Below are 19,912 nucleotides of genomic sequence, written 5' to 3' on the forward strand. Positions count from 1 at the left end.
TTGATAGTAGAGATGTTAATTAAGATTGTTAAATTTTAATGGTAACCACCCTAGCATGCATATAGAATGCTGATCTTGTGAACCCGCAAAATATGCATAAAATTACAGAGAATACTTAAATGGCTCAAAAGAGTGTAAGAGGACAAAAAGAGTATAGACATACAGAAGTTACTACAAAACTTGCATTCAGATGTTAGCAAGTTCCCAAATCTATTGGCAAAAAGCAGATAAAGAGCATAGATTTTTAGATTGGGAAGACTGTAAATGGAAATGTAATTTGGCAAGAACTCTCTGAGAAGTACCAGGACAATGGATGCAAAATATCTCACATCAATTTCCCTTTTTTAACTACATTTCTAGTAATTGATTCAAAAGAAATAATTAGAAATGGCACTGAAAGAAATACACACAGAGACATACATGAATGCAAAAATGCTTTGCATATGCAAAAAAAATAACAGGTTCCCCAAACTCCTTATTACAATAAGAACTACCATTTATAAATTTTAATTTTCTTTTATTTCTCTTCTTCTATTAGTAGATAGAAAAGAGTTAAAAAAAAAAAGTAGTTCTTAATGAAGAGCTAAAAATGCCACAATGTTAACAGAAGTCCTTTCTTGAGAATGAGCCATTGGGTGATCAAATTTTTTCTCCAATATTCTCTTGATATTTGCGACCATGAAAATGCATTATTTTTGTAACCAGAAATATACTGTAATCTTTCTGCAGTAGACTTATAGTATGCTTCGAGTGTACTTCATAATTGGTATAATTTGGTTGAGTCTAACACAGCCAAGAGAATTTATACTTGCACCTTTCCTTCAAGTCTTACATGCATATGTGTGCATGCACCTGTGTGTGTATTACCTCATACAAATTTTATAAGAAGCTTGAGGTAGGTATTGTTATTATCCATTTTCACAGATAAGGAGACTAAAGGTCAGAGATGGTAAGACTTTGCCTAATCCTTGCTATATAGATTCTGTGTTCTCTGTGCCAACTTCTCAAAATATGTATCGACCACTAATATATTTTCTACACTTGTAGATCAATTTCTATAAAGGTTACTGAATGGCAATTGTGATGGTTCAGTGGGGCGAATATGCATATATGTTCCCAGGCACCCCAGTCTCAGTGAGTTCCTTCCCACCACTAGAGGAGCACAAGAGCCAAGCAGTTGTCCAGCTGTAAATTCCTTAACAAGCTGTAACCACAGATATAAACATCTCTCGTAAATGAGGAACATTCTCATGATTTTGTCATTGAAATTTTTTGACGATTTCCCAAAACCATTAGGAAATATTCCCCAATCTCACAGACGGTATTTGAGGTTTTGTGCTTTTTTTCTATCTGTAAAGAGAAGTGGGGGAAGATAAAAGTGGACAGCTGAGGAGACCACACTCTTGTGTCGCATGGAACTTCTCAGCTACCGGCAGTAGGCACCATGTCTTTCGTCCTACTTTCTGTCCTCTGGCTCATCGCTCAAACTCAAGGTAAGCACTATGCCGTTTTATACAGAAGTCAAATTACTTAGTGAATTTTAAAGTGCTCTTGAGAAAATAACATGCTCATCCGACCCAAAGATCACTGATTTTGGTATATTTACTTAATTTACATATACTCCATGCTCATAATCAAGGTGTTGTGATTGGTTTAATAAGTTAATTAAGATGTACCTGAAACTTTACCTCTTATTCAATAATGCTACTGGTGAACATAAATTATATGGTTTAATTTTATTTTATAAAATACAGAATCCAAATGATACCAGAGAATCAACTTCCGGACCAGCAATCAAGAATTTCCTTACCATCTCCAATGTTATCACGAATAACATTAATATTTTCTACCCCATAAGGATACAATCATTTATCAAGACACAATCTGACTAAAAACTGTGCTAGGATGGATGACTCTTAAGTAAAACTAGCATCAGATTAGACGTAAGTGCAGTATTAAGCAAAATTAAAAATTAATTGGCCAACTAAACATTTACTAATAGAGTTAAGACTAAAATCTAGTTGAAATTTATGCTAATCACAATCCCACAACTCTTTACATTAATTGGATTCATAGTCTCCATTGATAAAAAAAAAACTTCTGGTAATAAATTATAAATTTCCTGTTTTCCTATGTAATGAATCCTTTCTAGGATGGCATCATAGCAGACTTTTGGGGGCTGGCTTGGAGGAAATTTTTGCTTGAGAAGTTTCCTTCCAGTCTACAGCCATACTACCCTGAATGAGCCCAATCTCGTCTGATCTCGGAAGCTAACCAGGGTTGGGCCTGGTTAGTACTTGGATGGGAGAAGTTTCCTTCTGGTTCTTCACATCGTCAGGTGTAAAAGTGCTTGGAGTTCCCAAAGTCACCCTGTCTGTCAGTGGGATATTGTCTCCAAGTACAGACATTTATCTTTGAAAATGGGAGCATTTAAAAACAAGACTGACCCTACATGGAACAATTAAAATACAAAGTAGATAAAGTACACATGCCATCTTCCTAGACTGGCACTACATTAGTTTATATATTTCATGTCATTCAATGTTTACACAGACCTCCATTTTTAGATAAATAAACAGATTGGAAAGAAAAATAGCTTTTATAAGGTCTAGCTAGAACTTAAGACCACATCTTTTGGCTGCAATATCAGTTCTTTTCCTACTATATGTAAGCAAAGTAGGAAATGGTCTATGTAATATTATACCAAATGTATCAAGAAGGACATTTAGTCCACTTAGTCTACTTGCTATCTGATGCTTTAAAAAATCTGGAGTCTTGAGGGCAAATGCACAAAGAACAGAATGGTTTATTGTTAACACTTTGAAATAAAATAACAGTCAGTAGGGTCTTCCCTAAAAATGAAGTATCATCTGTGTATAAAAATTTGATATTTGGAAAGGGGAGTCTGAGGTTTCATCACAAAGAGAAAAAGACATAGAAAGAAAAAAGAGATCTCTGAGAACAACGAGAGAAAAGTCCACAATTTTGAACTAGACTAGACTAAAGAAGAGGATGGAACTGGACGACAGGGAAGGATTCCTGGCTCCCATAGTCTCCCACGTATTGGAGATCATCCAACAAATTGCCCTATCTTTCCAGAATAGGTAAATAGAGCAAAAAAAAAATTATTTGTTATTAAAATGATAAGGAGAAGGAGGAAGGAGTAGCTTGTTTCTCTTAATGTTTAGTTTCCAGACGAGAATCCAGGCTTCCATACCATTTCAACAAAACCAACCAACCAAAACCAACACCGAACCAAAGACCTTTAAATGTGTTATATCAATATTATCTCTCTCTCTCTCTCTCTCTCTCTCTCTCTCTCTAGCAATCGCCATAAAGCAAACACCTGAATTAGAGGTCTATGAAGTAGTTCGCCCTAAAAAACTACACATTTTACACAAAAGGGAGATACAAAACAACGACACAGAGAATGGCAAAGAGGTAAGCAATATGAATGATTCTGGGATTTATGAAGAACGAATAAAGAACCTTTTTACCCATGAAAGCAATGTCTAATAGTTTACTTTTGAAACCCATATCCACAGGTCCCCTTTGTCCAGGAAAAAATGCTGGACTTCTCAGAATGCATTTACAATTAAGCTGTAGGAAGGGAGTTAACTGTTTCACTTGCTCAGAAAGAATAAAGCTGGTTGGACATCTCTCCGAGTTTGGAGGATAGGGAGAGAGCATAGAAGGGCTGTCATTTCTAGAAGGTGTTTCACCTTTGGTAAAACAAATCTCTTCTCTCCACCCTCACCTCCTACCCCACTGAATCGCTTTATCCATGGTCATCTTGTCTGTAATGGAGAACTCAATATTATCTCATTAAGCAGCACAACCTATGAAATTTATAAACAGGACACCTGGGTGGCTCAGTCAGTTAAGCATCAAATTCTTGGTTTTGTCTCAGGTTATGATCTCACTGTTCTTGAGTTCCAACCCTGCATTGGGCTCCATGCTGGTAGTGCAGAGCCTGCTTGGGATTCTCTCTCTCCCTCTCTCTCTCTCTCTCTCTCTACCACTCCCTCAACTCATTCACTCTCTCATTCTCTTTCTCTCATAGAAAAAATTAATTTAAATATTTAAAAAAATTTATTAAAGATATTAACTCTTCAGCTATTATGTTGCTGCAAATAGTCATAACATTTATTTTTTAAATAATTTTTACTTTATTTAATTCTTAGTAGGTTTTTAGTTAGTTTTCTTTAGTATATTTGGTTTGGTTTTAAAGTAATAAAAGTATGTGCCTTATTATTATGCCATTAGTGATCAATTAGGATACACAGGACAGTATACTGTTTAGTAGGGCAAATAATAAGTCCTTATCTTACATCTTAGAGCTAGTTTAATCTGTGAATATTATTGAATACTATTGGATAATAATAATAATAATAATAATAATATTGAATATATTGAATAAGTGTATTACTTATTACTATTATGACATTATTGGGATTTTTGTAAATCCATCTTAATGTACAATTTGTTTCATTTTATGTATTTTGAATACATAAAATAACTATTGTATCCAACATGCATTTGTAATTATTCTTCTATATATACTACATGTATCATTTAATTTATAGGGGTGGCTGAGTTTATTTAATTTAATAAAATATAAATTGATATCATTTTTATACCAGAAAGATAATTGATATCAGAAATATAAATTAATATCATTTTGTTATTAAATATTTTTAGGAAAGATATGAACCTGAACTTCAGTATCAGATTACATTAAATGGAGAAGAATTTGTTCTTCACCTACAAAAAAGCAAGTAAGTTGTACATCCTGAGTCTAACCAATAGATTATATGAAGAGAATGTGGACAAATACACCTTCTTGAGACTCTATTTAGTGTGATTTGAGATAGAAGACATGAAGTACGTTGAGTTTTAAATGTTATTAGACTGTGCTAATGTTATTTAAGAAGGTTGATGCTTTCTGAGGAAATTACATGCAAAATATAAATCAAAGAGAGGAACACAGATAAATGCCTTTCTTCCTTCATACTTCTCTGGATTTACTGAAAATCTTTCCGACCCAAATAACTCAAATATCTGATGTGACTTCCCTTTACTTTTATAAGAACATATGTGGGGTGCCTGGGTGGCTCAGTCAGTTGAATGTTCAACTCGTGATTTCAGCTCAGTTCATGATCCCAGCGTCATGGGATCAAGCCCCACCTTGGGATCTGAGCTGAGCGTGAAGCCTGCGTGAGATTTCCTCTCTCTCCCTCTGCCCCTCTCCCCTCGGGTGCTCCCTCTCTCTCTAAAAAAAAAAAAAGAACATATATACGGATCATTCAGAACACACAGCCTTGTGATAGATCCCTGGGGATGGGGCCTTATGAAGTCCTACATCTGTCAGTAAACTTCTCCCTGAATACAATGGTCTTTTATGCCTATTTGTGACCCAGAACCCTTCAGAGACCCTGTGGAGACTGTGTCCTTAGTGTGAAGAATCCAAAAATAACCCATCTGATGATAGAGAACTTGCAGCTGAAAAGTATCTGGGGGCATTTCTTCCCTTGGACCCAGTGGGTATAACTAAGGCTTTGATTTGCTTCAGCAACAGAGTTCCAACGTCCGAAAAGGGTCAGAATGTATGGGTCAGAATGTCTGCTCTTTCTCATCGTAGACATAATTGTTCTTTTTGTGCTGAAGAGCATGTCAGGAACATTAGCCCTTATTACCACCTTCAGTGTATCATGCAACTTTTTCAACTTTGCAGACATCTCTTGGGGCCAGACTACACTGAAACGTATTACTCACCCAGAGGGGAGGAAATCACCACAAGCCCTGAGAACATGGTAGGTTCTGAATGCATTCTGGGATCTGCTACTTATGTTCTAAGATGCATAGATGCAAAGACAATTAAAAAGAAATCAAAAGACTAGTAGGAAAGGTCTCATCTATGAGAACAAATGCAAAAATCATAGTCGGCTTTTTTAAATGGTAAGGATATAGTAAGAGGCTTCCAAGTAGTATATTTGTAGAAGAAACTACAAGTCCACTTTCTCTTAGACCATTTTATCAAAAGGTTAGAAATATTTTCCCTAGTAGGTACTTGAAAAGTCATAGCTTTTTACTATTTTTCAACAATATATGCATGTGTCCTGAGATCAGAAATGAAATATCAGTTAATTAATATAATTTTATATCTCATTAAACCACCATAATATAGATAATACCAAGGCCTAGATGTGAAACATACAAAATCAATGCCAAGGGAAGAGCAGGGAGAGAATACAGAAAGACTCAATCATGGATATTAAGAATCTAAATGAGTTTCTCAGAGTTACTCTCCTTGGGCACCCCAAAATATTTACTTCTCTATAAAAAGACAAAATTTTTGGCACACAATGGCCCTTTGTTCCCTTCTCACCTCAAAACTCTCACTTCAGGGATATCCGAATTTTTGCTAAGATTTAAATTAATTTATGCTTAAATGTGAATGACTGATATTATCTTAATTTGGTACTTTTTCCAAATCCTCTACAAGAAAATGTGTATGATAACAAGGTTTCTTCCAAATGCAAGAAAAACATAGGTGGAATTTCAGACCCTGAGACCAGTCAGTTTATTTTGAACAAGAGTTTCTTCATGGCTTTATTGGATCCTTCTACATAAGTGAGCCCCTGATTTGTTCATATGGAACACCAACTGTGTCTGAATCTCTAGTTGTGGAGTCTCTGTGGTTTTGATGCTGGTAAAGGAATTCCACTAACACACAAATTAAAATGATGAGTTGGACCAGCTAATATGAGAGGCTCAAGAGTGGTAGCATGGCTTCTTGAGGACCCTGGTCTCTAGAAAAAATGGGTACCTCATTTTATATACATGTGACACACAGTGTCTTAGGGACTTAGCACAGGGAAGCCAAACTCTCAAACGTTGGTCCTCAAACTTGAAAGCTCTCTGGGAACATTATTGAACACAGTGGGGCTGGCCACATTTCAGATGCAGTGTCCAAGTTCATCATGAGCCCAGTTAGGTTCATACTCCCTGGACTTTTATTTCGTGCAATGAGTGCCAAAAAGACAACTTAGCCATCAAAGATGGAGTTTCCAGTGTGCGTAGTGGAACAGTTCATAAAGTCTCTGAAGTTCTCACTGTGTTTGTATTTGGGAACTGGTCTGGCCACCGCCACTATTGGAAGAATTTTCCTACGTATTCAAAATAACAGCTTTTAAACACATTATAAATGTGATACATTTATTCTTACAGTTAAAAATATATTTCTTTTTTCCAACTTTAGGAGCACTGCTACTATAAAGGACGCATACTAAATGAAAAGGATTCTGTTGCCAGCATTAGTACTTGTAATGGGTTGAGGTGAGAGCCATGTGCAAAAATATTACACAGCAAGCACCACTCTATTGCACAGAATTGAGTCTTCCTGGACATCTTGTCTTCCTATCTTGGCAAAATCTCCTGCATGGGTAAAATGTCTTAGTAGATGTAATGTTTAATGGCTATCTATGTTTTAGCTGTAACATTCTATCATATGAATTCACTTTATGTTTCTCAATTGATTTTCTTACTAAAAGAAAAACTGTCTAAGTTACTACTAGCTCCAACCTGTTCCTCTGGCTGATTTGCTCATCATTTTTTCTCTTCTCTGGGGTTCTTAGTATCTCAATCCTCCTTTACTCCATCCTCCATTATATTGTGAGGAGCTTCCAAGAATTATTTGCTAAGTGTATAAATAAATTATGGACAAATATTCATTGAGCTTATGATATGAATTTCAAATTCTTTGGGATAACTTCATCTGAGGAATTCTAGTTTAGAGTTTTCTAATAAATAATATAGCCCTTATTTTACTATTGACAAATATGCATTATGATTTAAATTAGCAGACGTTAGCTGGAAGGCCTCTGAATGACAACCGTATGTGTGAGCTTAAAATTTAAGGAGAGGTATACTCCGTTCTGGTCAGTATTGTGACTGTGTGGCAGAGAATCTTGAAATATGATCCTCTGTATTTCACAGAGGATACTTCACGTATCATGACCAAAGATATATGATAAAGCCTCTGAAAACTACAGACCAAGAAGAACATGTCATCACATTTAGCCAGGAAGACCTTGACCTGGCTAATCACACCTGTGGTGTAAGAAGTGTTGGCAGGAAACCTGGCCATATCCGAACCTCTAGGTCACTCAATAGCACAGAGGTAAGTGTAGGTTTCCTAAGTCATCATTTTTCCCACTGTCTCAGCAATGATGTATGATATTCCATTGTGTTCAACAGTTATCTGGAATAGGTAAAGGCTATAATTCATTTACTGATTCTTTCACTGAACTTCCTTCCGGTAAAACAAAATCTTTTTGTAACTTTTCCCGGTCTTTTAGGATAAACATGATTATTAATGATGTTATTTTACTCTTTGTAAAGCAAGAACACTTTCTTCTGGCTGAGAAATACATTGATCTCTTTTTGGTGCTGGACAATACCTTTGTGAGTATAAAATATGGGTGTTTCTGGGGCAGTTAAGTCAACTGTTCAGACTTTTTATCCAGTGAACACAAGCAAAAAGCTGTTGTAGCTGAAAACACAGACCCTGGTCACCTGATTGTCATGTCTTTTCTACCTCCTTGTCAGCAATAGTTCTTACTTACCCGTCCCCTTTAATATCCCCCTGCTTTCTGCATACTCAACATCGGAAGCATACTCAATACTAGGTAGCTACAAGAAATCAACCATAATAATGAAAGATTTAAAGAATGGGTTATTTTAATTTTTTTAAATTCTCACTCCATTATGTAAATATAAATCAGATACAAAGCTATATATAACTTATAAGTTATATTTATATTTATAAAATACTAGAACCTGTGATTCTAACTTAGCAAATATTGCTTCATAATCAAATTTTAATAATATTGAATTGGTTAGAAACATTGAAATTGTTCATTAGATTTCTTCCCCCTTAGAAATAAAAACCACTGAAATATATACAAATGCCTTTTTCCTTACTGAAGAATTCTTACATTTTAAAATAATTTGTTGAAGCACAGAGTCTTATATAAGTCAGACATGAGTAAATACACATTTACTTATGTTGAACTTTATAATTTTTCTTAAAATGTTAAATTCTGTGCCACATCAAATTTATTTTTTAATTATGTTCGCATTTTGTATTTTACAGTATAACAACTATGAGGGGAATCTGACTTTGATAAGAAGCTTTGTGTTTGATGTGATGAACCTCCTCAATGTGGTAAGATACTTGTTCTGTAAATATGTTTTTCCGCTTAGAAACCTAGGGCTTCACCAAAAAAGGAGTTTTCATCAAAGAAGGAGCTGGGAGGGTCACAGAGGCTTAACATCAGCAGTTTTGGGATATTTAGCAGGCAAGGATCAGCAAGGTAAAATCACATATACTGTAGCAAAAACAACTTCTAGAATTTCTATTTTCAAAATGGGATACACTTATGTATCGCTTGTGGTCAGCAAAAGATGTAAGACAATAAAGAAATCATAAACATATTCATGAAAAAAATGCTCTTCCTGCAGATCTATAAAACAATAGATATTCAAGTGGCATTAGTAGGTATGGAAATCTGGTCTGACACTGATAAGATAAAGGTGGTACCCACCACAGGCGACACCTTTCACAACTTTATGAATTGGCATCTTTCCAACGTGGGTAAAATGAAGACTCATGACCATGCACAGTTACTCAGGTGAGTACTTGCTGGCCAGGGGAAGGTGTATGTAGGCAGTCTGGGTAGTTGTCCCAAAGGGTTCTTGGCAGAGATTTCTATTCAATTTTATTTCCCCAAGCCGCTGGCAGGGAGCCTGAAGTCCTACCATCAGGAATTCACCAGTAAGAATTTGCAGACCCATGTCAGGTCACTAAAATGGGCTGCTGGATGTAGGATAACCATCTCTGGTTATTATAGTGCTATGGAATAGCAGAAGATTTTCCAGGGCTTACTGAATATGAAAAGGGTAGAGAAACAGGAAATCTAAAACATAATTGACAGAAGCTTATGTTTCCAAAGACTTCTATTGTGACGATATGCCTATAACTTTCACACAGTGGAATTAGCTTCAAGAATCGACATGTAGGAATGGCAGCCTCGAATTCCTTGTGTTCCCCATCTTCAGTTGCTGTTATTGAGGTTGGTAAATTCACTGCAAGCCTCTCTGTAGTTCTGTATCCTCTATGATAGAATAATGCCTTATACGGAGTTAACACAATGAACATTTGCTGAGTTGGTTAAAAAAAAAAAAAAGTAGAAATGAACCTACTGGTAGATCATTACATTGAAGATACATTGGATTATGAAGCAGTATTTTCTTAGACAGGCCCTCCCAGAAGTATTCATTCTACAGTTGGTATTAGGAATAGAAACAGGAAATTGGAACAGAAAGGGAACCCAGATGCTCTCTGTGGCCTGAACCAACTTCAAATTAATCATCTTTAGTATCAAAAGCCAGAGAGGTCAGTCAAGGTGGATTTTGGTGTCATTTGGCCAAACAATACCAATGTCAAGCATTCTGGCAATTGTTTTTGGAGGCCTTTGAAAACATAGTGTGGTACTTCCTATTAAGAATGTAATTATTTCAATTTAATCATAATTTACCAAGAACTTCTTATTAGCTCAGCAAATATTTATTAAGCACTGACTTGATGGTTGGATTTACCAGAACCAACCAGTTCAAATGTTAATTCAACATTTTACAAAAGCCAATGGCAGGGAAAAGAGCTTAATGACTCATTACTTTTCATCTATCAAACTATTTTTTTTTTATCTAGGAAATAACTGAATATAGTAAGTAATCGATGTTTCTGGGTTTTTTGTTTTGTTTTGTTTTGTTTGTTTTTTTCCAGGCTAATAAAAAGAATGTGGCTCTTGTAGGAGTGATGTCCCATGAGTTAGGGCATGTCCTTGGTATGCCTGATGTTCCATATTACACCAAGTGTCCCTCAGGGAGTTGTGTGATGAATCAGTATCTGAGGTGAGACTTTGTCACCTTTGAGAAAAAATATATATTTCTTAAGTCTCAAAGAAGTCAGATGCAATCTATATAGTGAATGGATTTTTTTTTACAAGGAATGTGAATCCCATTAATTCACACTCCAGCCTATTAATGCATAGATTTTACTAGCTTATCAGGACTCATTACTTCAGATTTCCAAATATGCTAAGTTAGAGATTATGAGTATGGTAACCTTATTATTTTAAGTTACAATAATGTTTAATGGCTAAGATATGAAAGCAACCTACATGTCAACCAATAAGTGAATGGATTAAGAAAATGAAGTGTGTGTGTGTGTGTGTGTGTGTGTGTACACATACACACACACACACATAAACTGCATTCATATATCTATATAGTGAAATATTACTCAGCCATTAAGAAGAATGAAATCTTGCCATTCATGTCAATATGAAGGGACCTAGACAGTATTGTGCTAAGTGAAATTAAAAAAGGAAAAAGATAAATATCATGCTATTTTACTTATAAATGGAATTAAAAAAAAAAAACCAAAGAGCAAATTAACAATGAACAAGCTAACAAACAGACAAAAACAGAAATATACTCATAAATACAGAGAACGAACTGGTGGTTTCCAGAGAGGGGAGGGGAGGGGGATTGGCCAAATAGACAAAGGAGATTAAGATGTACCAACTTCATATTAAATAGTAATATATTTTCTTAAAATATGTATCTAAGATGATCACAACATTCTTACATATCCCCATCACTCAATCCATTTTTATGTTATTACTAATTATCTTCTAATGCCAGGAAATTTGCAAGGACTTGAGATAGAAAAATGAAAAAAAAAACCTCTTGAAAGTGTTCGTGAATAAGAAGAGAAACATGTCCGTAGCACTGGTTCATTCATCACTCTTGACGTTTAGGACAGTACTGAATCCATACAGGAATTTAAATTCTTCCGGTTCTACCAGCTCAGTGTCTAGGAAAACAGCTTTCCAACCAGCATAGCATTTATGCTCTTTCGCCCTCCACATGTAACATAGCGCAGGCCTAAGCAGATACTGAGTTTGGAATTTCCAGGCGGACAGACTTAGACAAGCGAGATTCTCACTGCGTGTCTTGACTTTTCTTCTCATTACAGCTCAAAATTCCCGAAGGATTTCAGTACATCCTGCCGTTCACATTTTGAAAGATACATTTTATCTCAAAAACCGAAGTGCCTGCTGCGAGCACCAATTCCTAAAAATATAATAACAAAGCCAGTGTGTGGGAACCAACTTCTGGAAGTAGGAGAAGATTGTGATTGTGGCCCTCCTAAGGTATGAAAATACCCAGTTTAAAAATTTGTTATAGAGTTATTGCAGCATGAGAATTGTGCTGTTTTCTTTCCCTTCCTTAAAAATGTTCTTTCGGAAATTCTAAAGATAAGCTTGGCATCATAGTAAAAAGTAGGCTTGAGCTTGTGTTTTTAATACTGACTTTAGACGTATTTTGAAAGGCATTTCAAAAGCCAGGATACATTTTGACATGATTATATAATGTTCAATGTAAGAAGTAAATCGTTAACGATCACATGTCATTTACAATCTTTCCTAGATATATTAGTCAGAAATTCTTAAATCACCTAACATCACAGTTTGTTGAGCAAAACCAATTACAGATCTAGAAGTAAGTTCTCTCCACAGAGAGAGAGGGCCTTCCCTCAACAATCCAGTGTGTAAAGCAGACAGTAAATGAAACAGAGAAGGAAAAGAAAGAGAAAACACATAAACCTGTAGATAATATAAAGTATCTGAGATAATTACCGTAATTCTGCTAATCTTTATAAAACTCTGACCCCTGTAAGGCACCTCTGTAAAGAATGTCTCTGATAGGATGCTTGCCAGCAATCCCACACTAAGTTTCTAAGAGAGCATTCTGTTTTCCTAGCAATCATCTTTTACTTTTTTTTTTTAAGACTTCAGCATTGAGTTACTATTTGAAGAGATTTTTCAAGTGTCTGTCCGCAAAATGAACTTTTATTTGCATCCCCCCTCTTTCATTACTCATGACAAACCTCCAGGATAAGTTTTGTTATTATCCCAAAGGACAGAGGCAAGGCTCAGAAAAGTTAAGTAACTTATTCGAAAGATACAAAGCCAGTAATCACTGAAGCCTGTGACAGCCCACGATTAATTCATTACTTTGAGAGGCTCCATGACAATGGCGAAGGTGCATAATCACTCTATGCCTCCGCTCTTAATTTAGACATTTTAAACTGTTGAATTCCACTAGAAGATTTCATGGTGCAACTTAATCATTTGTAATGAATATTATAAATATTCTTTTAATTATAATGAGATAAAATATTTTACAAATAATTTGGTACCTTATAATGTTAGGCTTAATTTATCTCATTCTCACTTGCTTACAATCCAATAAGGTTGCTTGTGTGGAAGACAACTGAAATCATTTACAGTCTTGAGTGCTTCTAATTTCAGCACATGTAGATAGTCAATGCACACTGAGAAAGAGAGATGAGAGAGAGAGAGAGAAAGAGAGAGAAACACTGTCTATATGATGTGAAAGAGCGAATATTCTTTAATCCTATCAGCCAACTCCTATATTGTTTCCATACTGTGTTGATTTTCTTCTATAGGAGTTGAATAAAACTAATGACTTTGAGCTTATGAGTAACTGAATTTTTCAATAGCTGTTTTCTTATCCAGAAAGTAGTATACAAACTTTATAGTATTTTTTAGTGAATAATCCTATTTTCTATGCTCTAATATGCTATTTTACTCTTTTGATCTACATATTTAGGACTTTTTCTAGGTCTTAAAAATAATCTGTCTAAATAATAATAATAATCTGTCTAAAAATCAATCTGCCTAAATATTATCACACAGCATCATGTTATTTTAGTGACTGTGACTATGCAATGCATTTTAATACCTTCAGTGGCAAGTGTGTTTATTTTTTTAAGTTTATTGATTTATTTTTAGACAGAAAGAGACTCGGAGAGCAGAAGTGGGGGAGGCAGAGAGAAAGGGAGAGAGAGAGAGAGAGAGAGTCTCGAGCAGGTTCCACTCTGTCAGCACAGAACCTGATGCGGGACTTGAGCTCATAAACCGAGAGATCATGATCTGAGCCAAAATCAAGAGTTGAACCCTTAGCTGACTGAGCCACCCAAAGGCCCCAGATGTGTTCATTTTGGGGGGTGGAATCTGTGTAGTCAGTCCTCACTGTTCATTCTTCCACATAACTCTTGGTATTTTGTCAGTTTTCCTACAAACAGAACTGAGATTCTGATTGAAATGCATAAAATTCATATTTCACTCTGAATGGCACTGGCACTTTCACAATATTATTGTTTTAGACCAGCTGCCTTTTGAGTGTCTCGGGAGACTTTAATATAAAGTTCTTAGAGCTCTTACTTTATTATGAAAGCTTATTTTGAAATATTTTATATTTTTCTTTTTGCTTTTAGTATGTATAATGTTTACTTTTGTATAGTAGGTGATTTATTACTTTTTTATGTTATTTTATTAGCTTAAAGAGCTATCTTACTGACTCATCCTATGTTTTCAGAGTTGATTCTCTTTTTTTTTACCAGGTCAAATATTTTATTGCATACAAATGATGAAAATGTGATTGATACTTTCATTATTATTACACTTTCATATCTTTTCTTTATCTCATAGCATCTGTCACAATTTCCATGAAAATATAGACTACAAATAATCCAGGTCTTATTGTTTATTTTATTGGATATATTTTTTTGCCATTTATCAGAGTTTCTTTCTTTCTAGATTATCTTTATTTTCTAATTTTTGCCATCTATCACAATATTATTAGTTGTTTTCTAATTAGGATTAGTTGTGGATTATATTAGTTTGTTCTGTATAGTTGAGACACCCTTGTATTTTTGGTGAAAAAAAACCACGCTGCATAGTTGTAATGGAGAATTATCATATTAATAAGCTGGTGTTTCACTAATATTTTATTTAAGCTTTTGTACTTATATTCATAAATGAGAATTGGGTGTGTATACAGTGTTCATGTGAGTGTGCATGTGTGTGTGCATGTGAGTATTCATTACCAACTCTCATTATCAGAATTATGTGAGCTTAGTAAAATAAACTGAGAACTAAATTTTTTTCCTACCTTCAAAAGTGTGAATAGTATAGAAATATTCTCTCTTGATGTTTTAAATTAATTTACATATAATACCAGCCAGGCCAAATTTATTTGTGGTAATTTTTGGATAATTCTATTTTTGCCCCCTCAAGAAATGGTTTTCATTGGGCTTAACATGTTTTTCTATGATTAAATTTCCTTGGTCATCTCCTCTGTAATTTGTAGAGCAGAGTAATTTAGTTTAAAAAGTGAAATTTCTTTGACATCTTGTACTAAAATTGTATGAACCTAGTCTGTAGAAAGAAATGCTAAACCAATTTTCCTTGTGTCTGTGTGCTTTAAAGAAATGTTCCAATCCTTGCTGTGAGGCCATGACCTGTAAATTAAAATCTGAAGCCGATTGTAGAAAAGACGCTCTGAACCATACCACGTAAGACCTGTTTTTCTTTCTTTGTTCCCAAATATTTTCTCACTTGTACTTCAGTGTGGAGAAAGAATGGGCCGCTAGGTTCTATAATACACTAAAGTACAATTCACTTTATATTTTCATTATTGATTTGTTAAAATTTATTTTATTTTTTTACTGCACACTTTTTAAATGACTCCATTTCAGAAAGAAAAAAAGCCACCATACTGAACAAAAACAATGTAGGATTTTGTGCCTTCTAATACACTAGTGAGAAGAGTGGCCAAGAGTGGCCATCTGTGAGTTAAAGACTGCTTCACTCTGTGCTAAAAATTTTGAATTTCTGTTAGGTAGTGATGAGTTTAATACAAGCTAAGATGAGAGCAAGAAATGTTCATTTTTACAAAGCCTGTTGGTAAGAGCTGATAGTTATAATTTACAAGGTAGTCAGAAAATTAATAATATTTCAGAACATACCATGATTGGATGATATTATTTCTTTTAAAGTATCTCAATAAGCTATACTCCATGTATTATTTTTGTGTTTTATAGAATCCTACATCAGTTGGGCTAGGGAACCCAACTGCTCTGACTGAACATGATATTCGTTTCAGTGAAAAATTGTCCTGAACAACACAAAATCATAAATGGGGAAAAACTCAGGATAAAATATATGGAAAAGGTTAATCTTTCCTAGCCCCTTTCCTAAATCTTTTCTGGAGTGAAACCTGTGGAGAGATTATAAAGAGAATATTCAACTCAGACACCATCAACTATCACTTGCTTAAGAAAAAGAAAAAAAAAACAAACAGTGCGGTCCTAAAATCAGAAGCGATACTCATTTCTTCAGCAAGCCCCATTTAACATGGCCTAAGGAACCGGACATGTGATTCCCCTCTGCAGGGAGTTCTGGAAATTATGCCCATCTTCTTCTGTCACAGAGACCAAAAGCTTAGCATCTCAAAAGATATCCATTCAACTCCTCAGGGACTTGGAATGCTAGGTGGGCATTTTCTTAGTTCTGCCCCAAACTAGCTGTGGGACTTCAAACCAAGTTACTTAATTCATTCTCTCACCTGTGAAATGGAGCTAATGCTGTTGTCACTCAGGAGGGTTGTTAGTATTACTTACAGTTTATAAATGTTAATTATCAATGTTACATAATATTTTACAATTTATAATAACCATGGCTTCCAAATGGTTTTTTACTTCTTTTAATCAGTGAATCAAAACATCTCCTGCACTGAGATGCGACTTGTTGGGACAAGAATCGAGAGATCTAAACACACCAGGAATCTTGTGTATTTTCACTGTTGCGCTTAGATGTATTTTGCTTTTCATTTGGCCTTATACTTCTTACATTTTGATCGGTCTAGCCAACAAGTAAACAGATGAATTCAGAGAAATTGCCTGTTTTCTAACACCTGATATTTAATATATTTTTAAGGATGGTGAAGCTTAGCTCTGCTCTTTGGGGAACAAAAGAAACTGGCCTTTGACCAAAACAGTTCAACTGTGCCGCTAAATTATGCAGGCTCAATTCAGAACCGTAGAGCTATGAGTGACTTATATTTTTACCCCACTCTCATTTTACTTGTATAGCCCATGACAAAGTAAGTCCACTTGATGAGAGAACTTTGGCAGAAGAAGGGGGAACAGAATTCATGTGTCATTTATTACTCCTCAGTATTCCACTTACCTTGTTCTTAGAAGTGTAGTATTTGTCTGTATCACATCAAGACTAATTATATATAAACATTTTTCATTTTATCATGTATCATCCTTTCTCACCATCCAATATAATGCTAATTTTGAGAAGTCTTCATGCTCATATTTTAATTTAGCCATCAAGGAATGCTATATTCGTCTATTGATTTAACATGCCCTGTACTGTCAGTGAATAAAATCACAATTGTTTGAGACTTTTCTGTGTGGTCATTTTTTAAAAATGTATTTATTGATTTTGAGAGAGAGAGAGAAAGAGAGAATGCAAGCAAGGGAGGAGCGGAGAAAGAGGGTAAGAGAGAATCTCAAGCAGGCTCTGCACTGTCGGCACAGAGCTGGACACAGGGCTTGAACGCAGGAACCATGATGTCATGACCAAAAACTGAAACCAGGAGTAGATGCTTACCCACTGAGCCTCTGTGTGGCGCCACTGTGTGGTCATTTTCAAAAATTAAAATTTTTTTCAAGCTTCATTGTAGGTTGTGTTAGACTATTTTCCCTATAGTCCTCTAACAGTATTGCTACAGATAACAAGGCATCATAGTGTGGAGATGAGAAAAGAAGTTTGCATCATTTTTTAATGTTCACAGTGAAATGACTTGAGGTCAGTCACATAAGATTAGACTTCTTCCTGAGGTTTCTGTATTTAAATACCGTTTAACAATTACTCCAAAAATGTCTCAAAATTCACTTGATCCTTTTACTGGGAGAACAGGAATTTAGACACAATCCTAAAAATTGGGCTTTGGACAGAGCAGCCTTCCAGAAAGCCCTGCTTACTGGTGGTGACCGTTTTGCCATTATTGATGGGGTTGGCTCCACCTGGGCTACAGATGAAGCTGCAGGTCAGATGTCACCGACAGCCAGGCAACAGTACCGAGGCACGAATCGTCCATCTTTTCATTGTCCACTGGTCTGATATAAATTTGCAACCAGTTCCTCCAAGCCAACAAGGTTTCTTTTGACATATTTCCCTCCCCTACCTCATACTCAAGTGAAGGTTTCTTATAGTAAAACTTCCCGAGCTGCAAAAAATGATAGACAATGGCATGCTAGAAATAGTGAGTGCCACTTGTTAGAATTTCAGGAATATTATGACCTGGTTATGAAATCCAGCCACGGGAGAATTTTATTACAGAAATAAACAAAGGCTTCAAATCATTCATTGATTTGCTTGTCTATACTTGTGATGAAAAAATGTTTATAATGTAGATTAAATTTAAAAAATGAGTCTTTATAGCAATTATGATGTCACTCATTGTTTGAAAACGATTGTCCAGTTCAACAAAGAAGTTGCTCATATCTATGACACATGAGTGAAATTCCAATATATATCTTTGTTGTTTTGATTTCACTCATTCCCAGTGAAAGCATTCTGTGAGAATCTAATGATTGTATAGAATTTACAATAAGGAATTATCATATATTTTGTTATTTTAAAATTATATGCCACATATCCTTCATATTAGTAAAACCTATCATAAATATATGTATTTGTGTGCATACATGCATTTGTTATTCCAGAGAATCAATTATTAAAAATTTACCAGCATACCACTGATTAGAGCACTTAAAACATAAAGTTGTTAAGTCTTATACATTCAGCCATTTCTCTAAAGCACAATGGTGTATTCAAAATGGCCGGGTCATGCAATAGGTTGGATTCTATTAGCCTAGAAAAATGATCACCAACCCTACTCTACTCTCTTCTGCCCTGCTGAGGAAAGCCAGGTACATAATCTGGTCCTTGCCTCTTCTTTTCAGAGTTTTTTTCCCCCTAAATGATTCTTTATGTATTTCTGAAATTTGCCTTAATCACGGATACTCCAGCAGGTTCAACATCAAATTATACCTATAAATCTCAAAGAGATGGAGTCAGGATTCTGGTTCTCTTTCACCTTCAAAGAATGTTCTACTGCAATTACTTAAGACAGTATAAGATATAGGAGCTGGGGAGTGAGGTACAGAGGGCATTTTCAATTTCTACTTAGTAGTATTCAAGCATCAAAAACTGGTGTATGTCGTGGGGGAGGGGCAATACATAACTACAGGTGGCTTCAGCGTCAGAGACCCAAGACCTAGTCTAGTGAAAAAGACCTATCACAGTATTTTCCATTTCTTTTTTTCCTAATGTTTTTTAAATTTATTTTTGAGAGACAGAGAGAGACAGTACAAGCTGGGGAGGGTCAGAGAGAGAAGGAGATATGGAATCTAAAGCAGGCTCCAGGCTCTGAGCTAGCTGTCAGCACAGAGCTTGATGCGGGGCTCGAACCCACGAACTAACTGTGAGATCATGACCTGAGCCAAAGCCAGACACTTACCCAACTGAGCCACCCAGGTGCCCCTATTTTCCATTTCTTAATGATTCTTCACTTGTCATGAAAAGATACGCATCTTCAGAAAACTGGCCTGGAGATTTGGGCAACTTTCAAAGCTGTGTACACTTGGCATATCATCAAATAACCTGTTTAAATGGAACTTTTTCTATTGAATTTACAGGTATCATAAAACTATTCAGAAAAAAAAACCCATGGCTATGATAAAGATTTATTTTATTTTATTTTATTTTTTAAGGAAGCATTTGATTTAATTAATTCACATTAAGGATAGGTAACTATTAGCTGTTTTTAAATGGTATTCCACTGAAGTTTTTTTTTTCCCAAGATAGTTTTTATTTATTTATTTATTTATTTATTT

At 35.2% G+C, this 19,912-nt stretch overlaps 1 protein-coding gene across 3 annotated transcripts; it reads left to right on the forward strand.

The window, feature by feature from the left end:
- Positions 1–1,411: 1,411 nt before the first annotated feature.
- On the forward strand, positions 1,412–17,412 carry ADAMDEC1 (ADAM like decysin 1). 3 transcript variants are annotated; one of them, XM_029943200.1, is made up of 14 exons: positions 1,419–1,493; positions 3,326–3,441; positions 4,702–4,778; positions 5,735–5,813; positions 7,262–7,338; positions 7,999–8,182; positions 8,404–8,466; positions 9,158–9,229; positions 9,526–9,695; positions 10,055–10,136; positions 10,850–10,977; positions 12,107–12,284; positions 15,429–15,514; positions 16,713–17,412. In XM_029943200.1, the coding sequence occupies exons 1-14, from the start codon at positions 1,445–1,447 to the stop codon at positions 16,735–16,737; spliced, it is 1,386 nt and encodes a 461-aa protein (XP_029799060.1). In that variant the 5' UTR covers positions 1,419–1,444; the 3' UTR covers positions 16,738–17,412. The 3 variants fall into 3 exon arrangements, with proteins under 3 accessions (XP_029799160.1, XP_029799060.1, XP_029799101.1); XM_029943241.1 differs by lacking the exon at positions 16,713–17,412 and adding an exon at positions 16,043–16,705; XM_029943300.1 differs by lacking the exon at positions 16,713–17,412 and having other exon boundaries at positions 1,412–1,493; positions 15,429–15,518.
- The last annotated feature ends 2,500 nt before the right edge of the window (positions 17,413–19,912 follow it).

This window comes from Suricata suricatta, chromosome 1, assembly GCF_006229205.1.
Source record: "Suricata suricatta isolate VVHF042 chromosome 1, meerkat_22Aug2017_6uvM2_HiC, whole genome shotgun sequence".
In the NCBI taxonomy this organism is placed as follows: Eukaryota; Metazoa; Chordata; class Mammalia; order Carnivora; family Herpestidae; genus Suricata; species Suricata suricatta.

Coding starts and splice junctions, on each gene's coding strand:
- ADAMDEC1 (XM_029943200.1), top strand. CDS start 1,445: ATGTCTTTCGTCCTACTTTCTGTCCTCTGGCTCATCGCTCAAACTCAA. Junction 3,442..4,701: donor ACACAGAGAATGGCAAAGAG/GTAAGCAATATG, acceptor AAATATTTTTAG/GAAAGATATGAACCTGAACT. Junction 5,814..7,261: donor CCACAAGCCCTGAGAACATG/GTAGGTTCTGAA, acceptor TTCCAACTTTAG/GAGCACTGCTACTATAAAGG.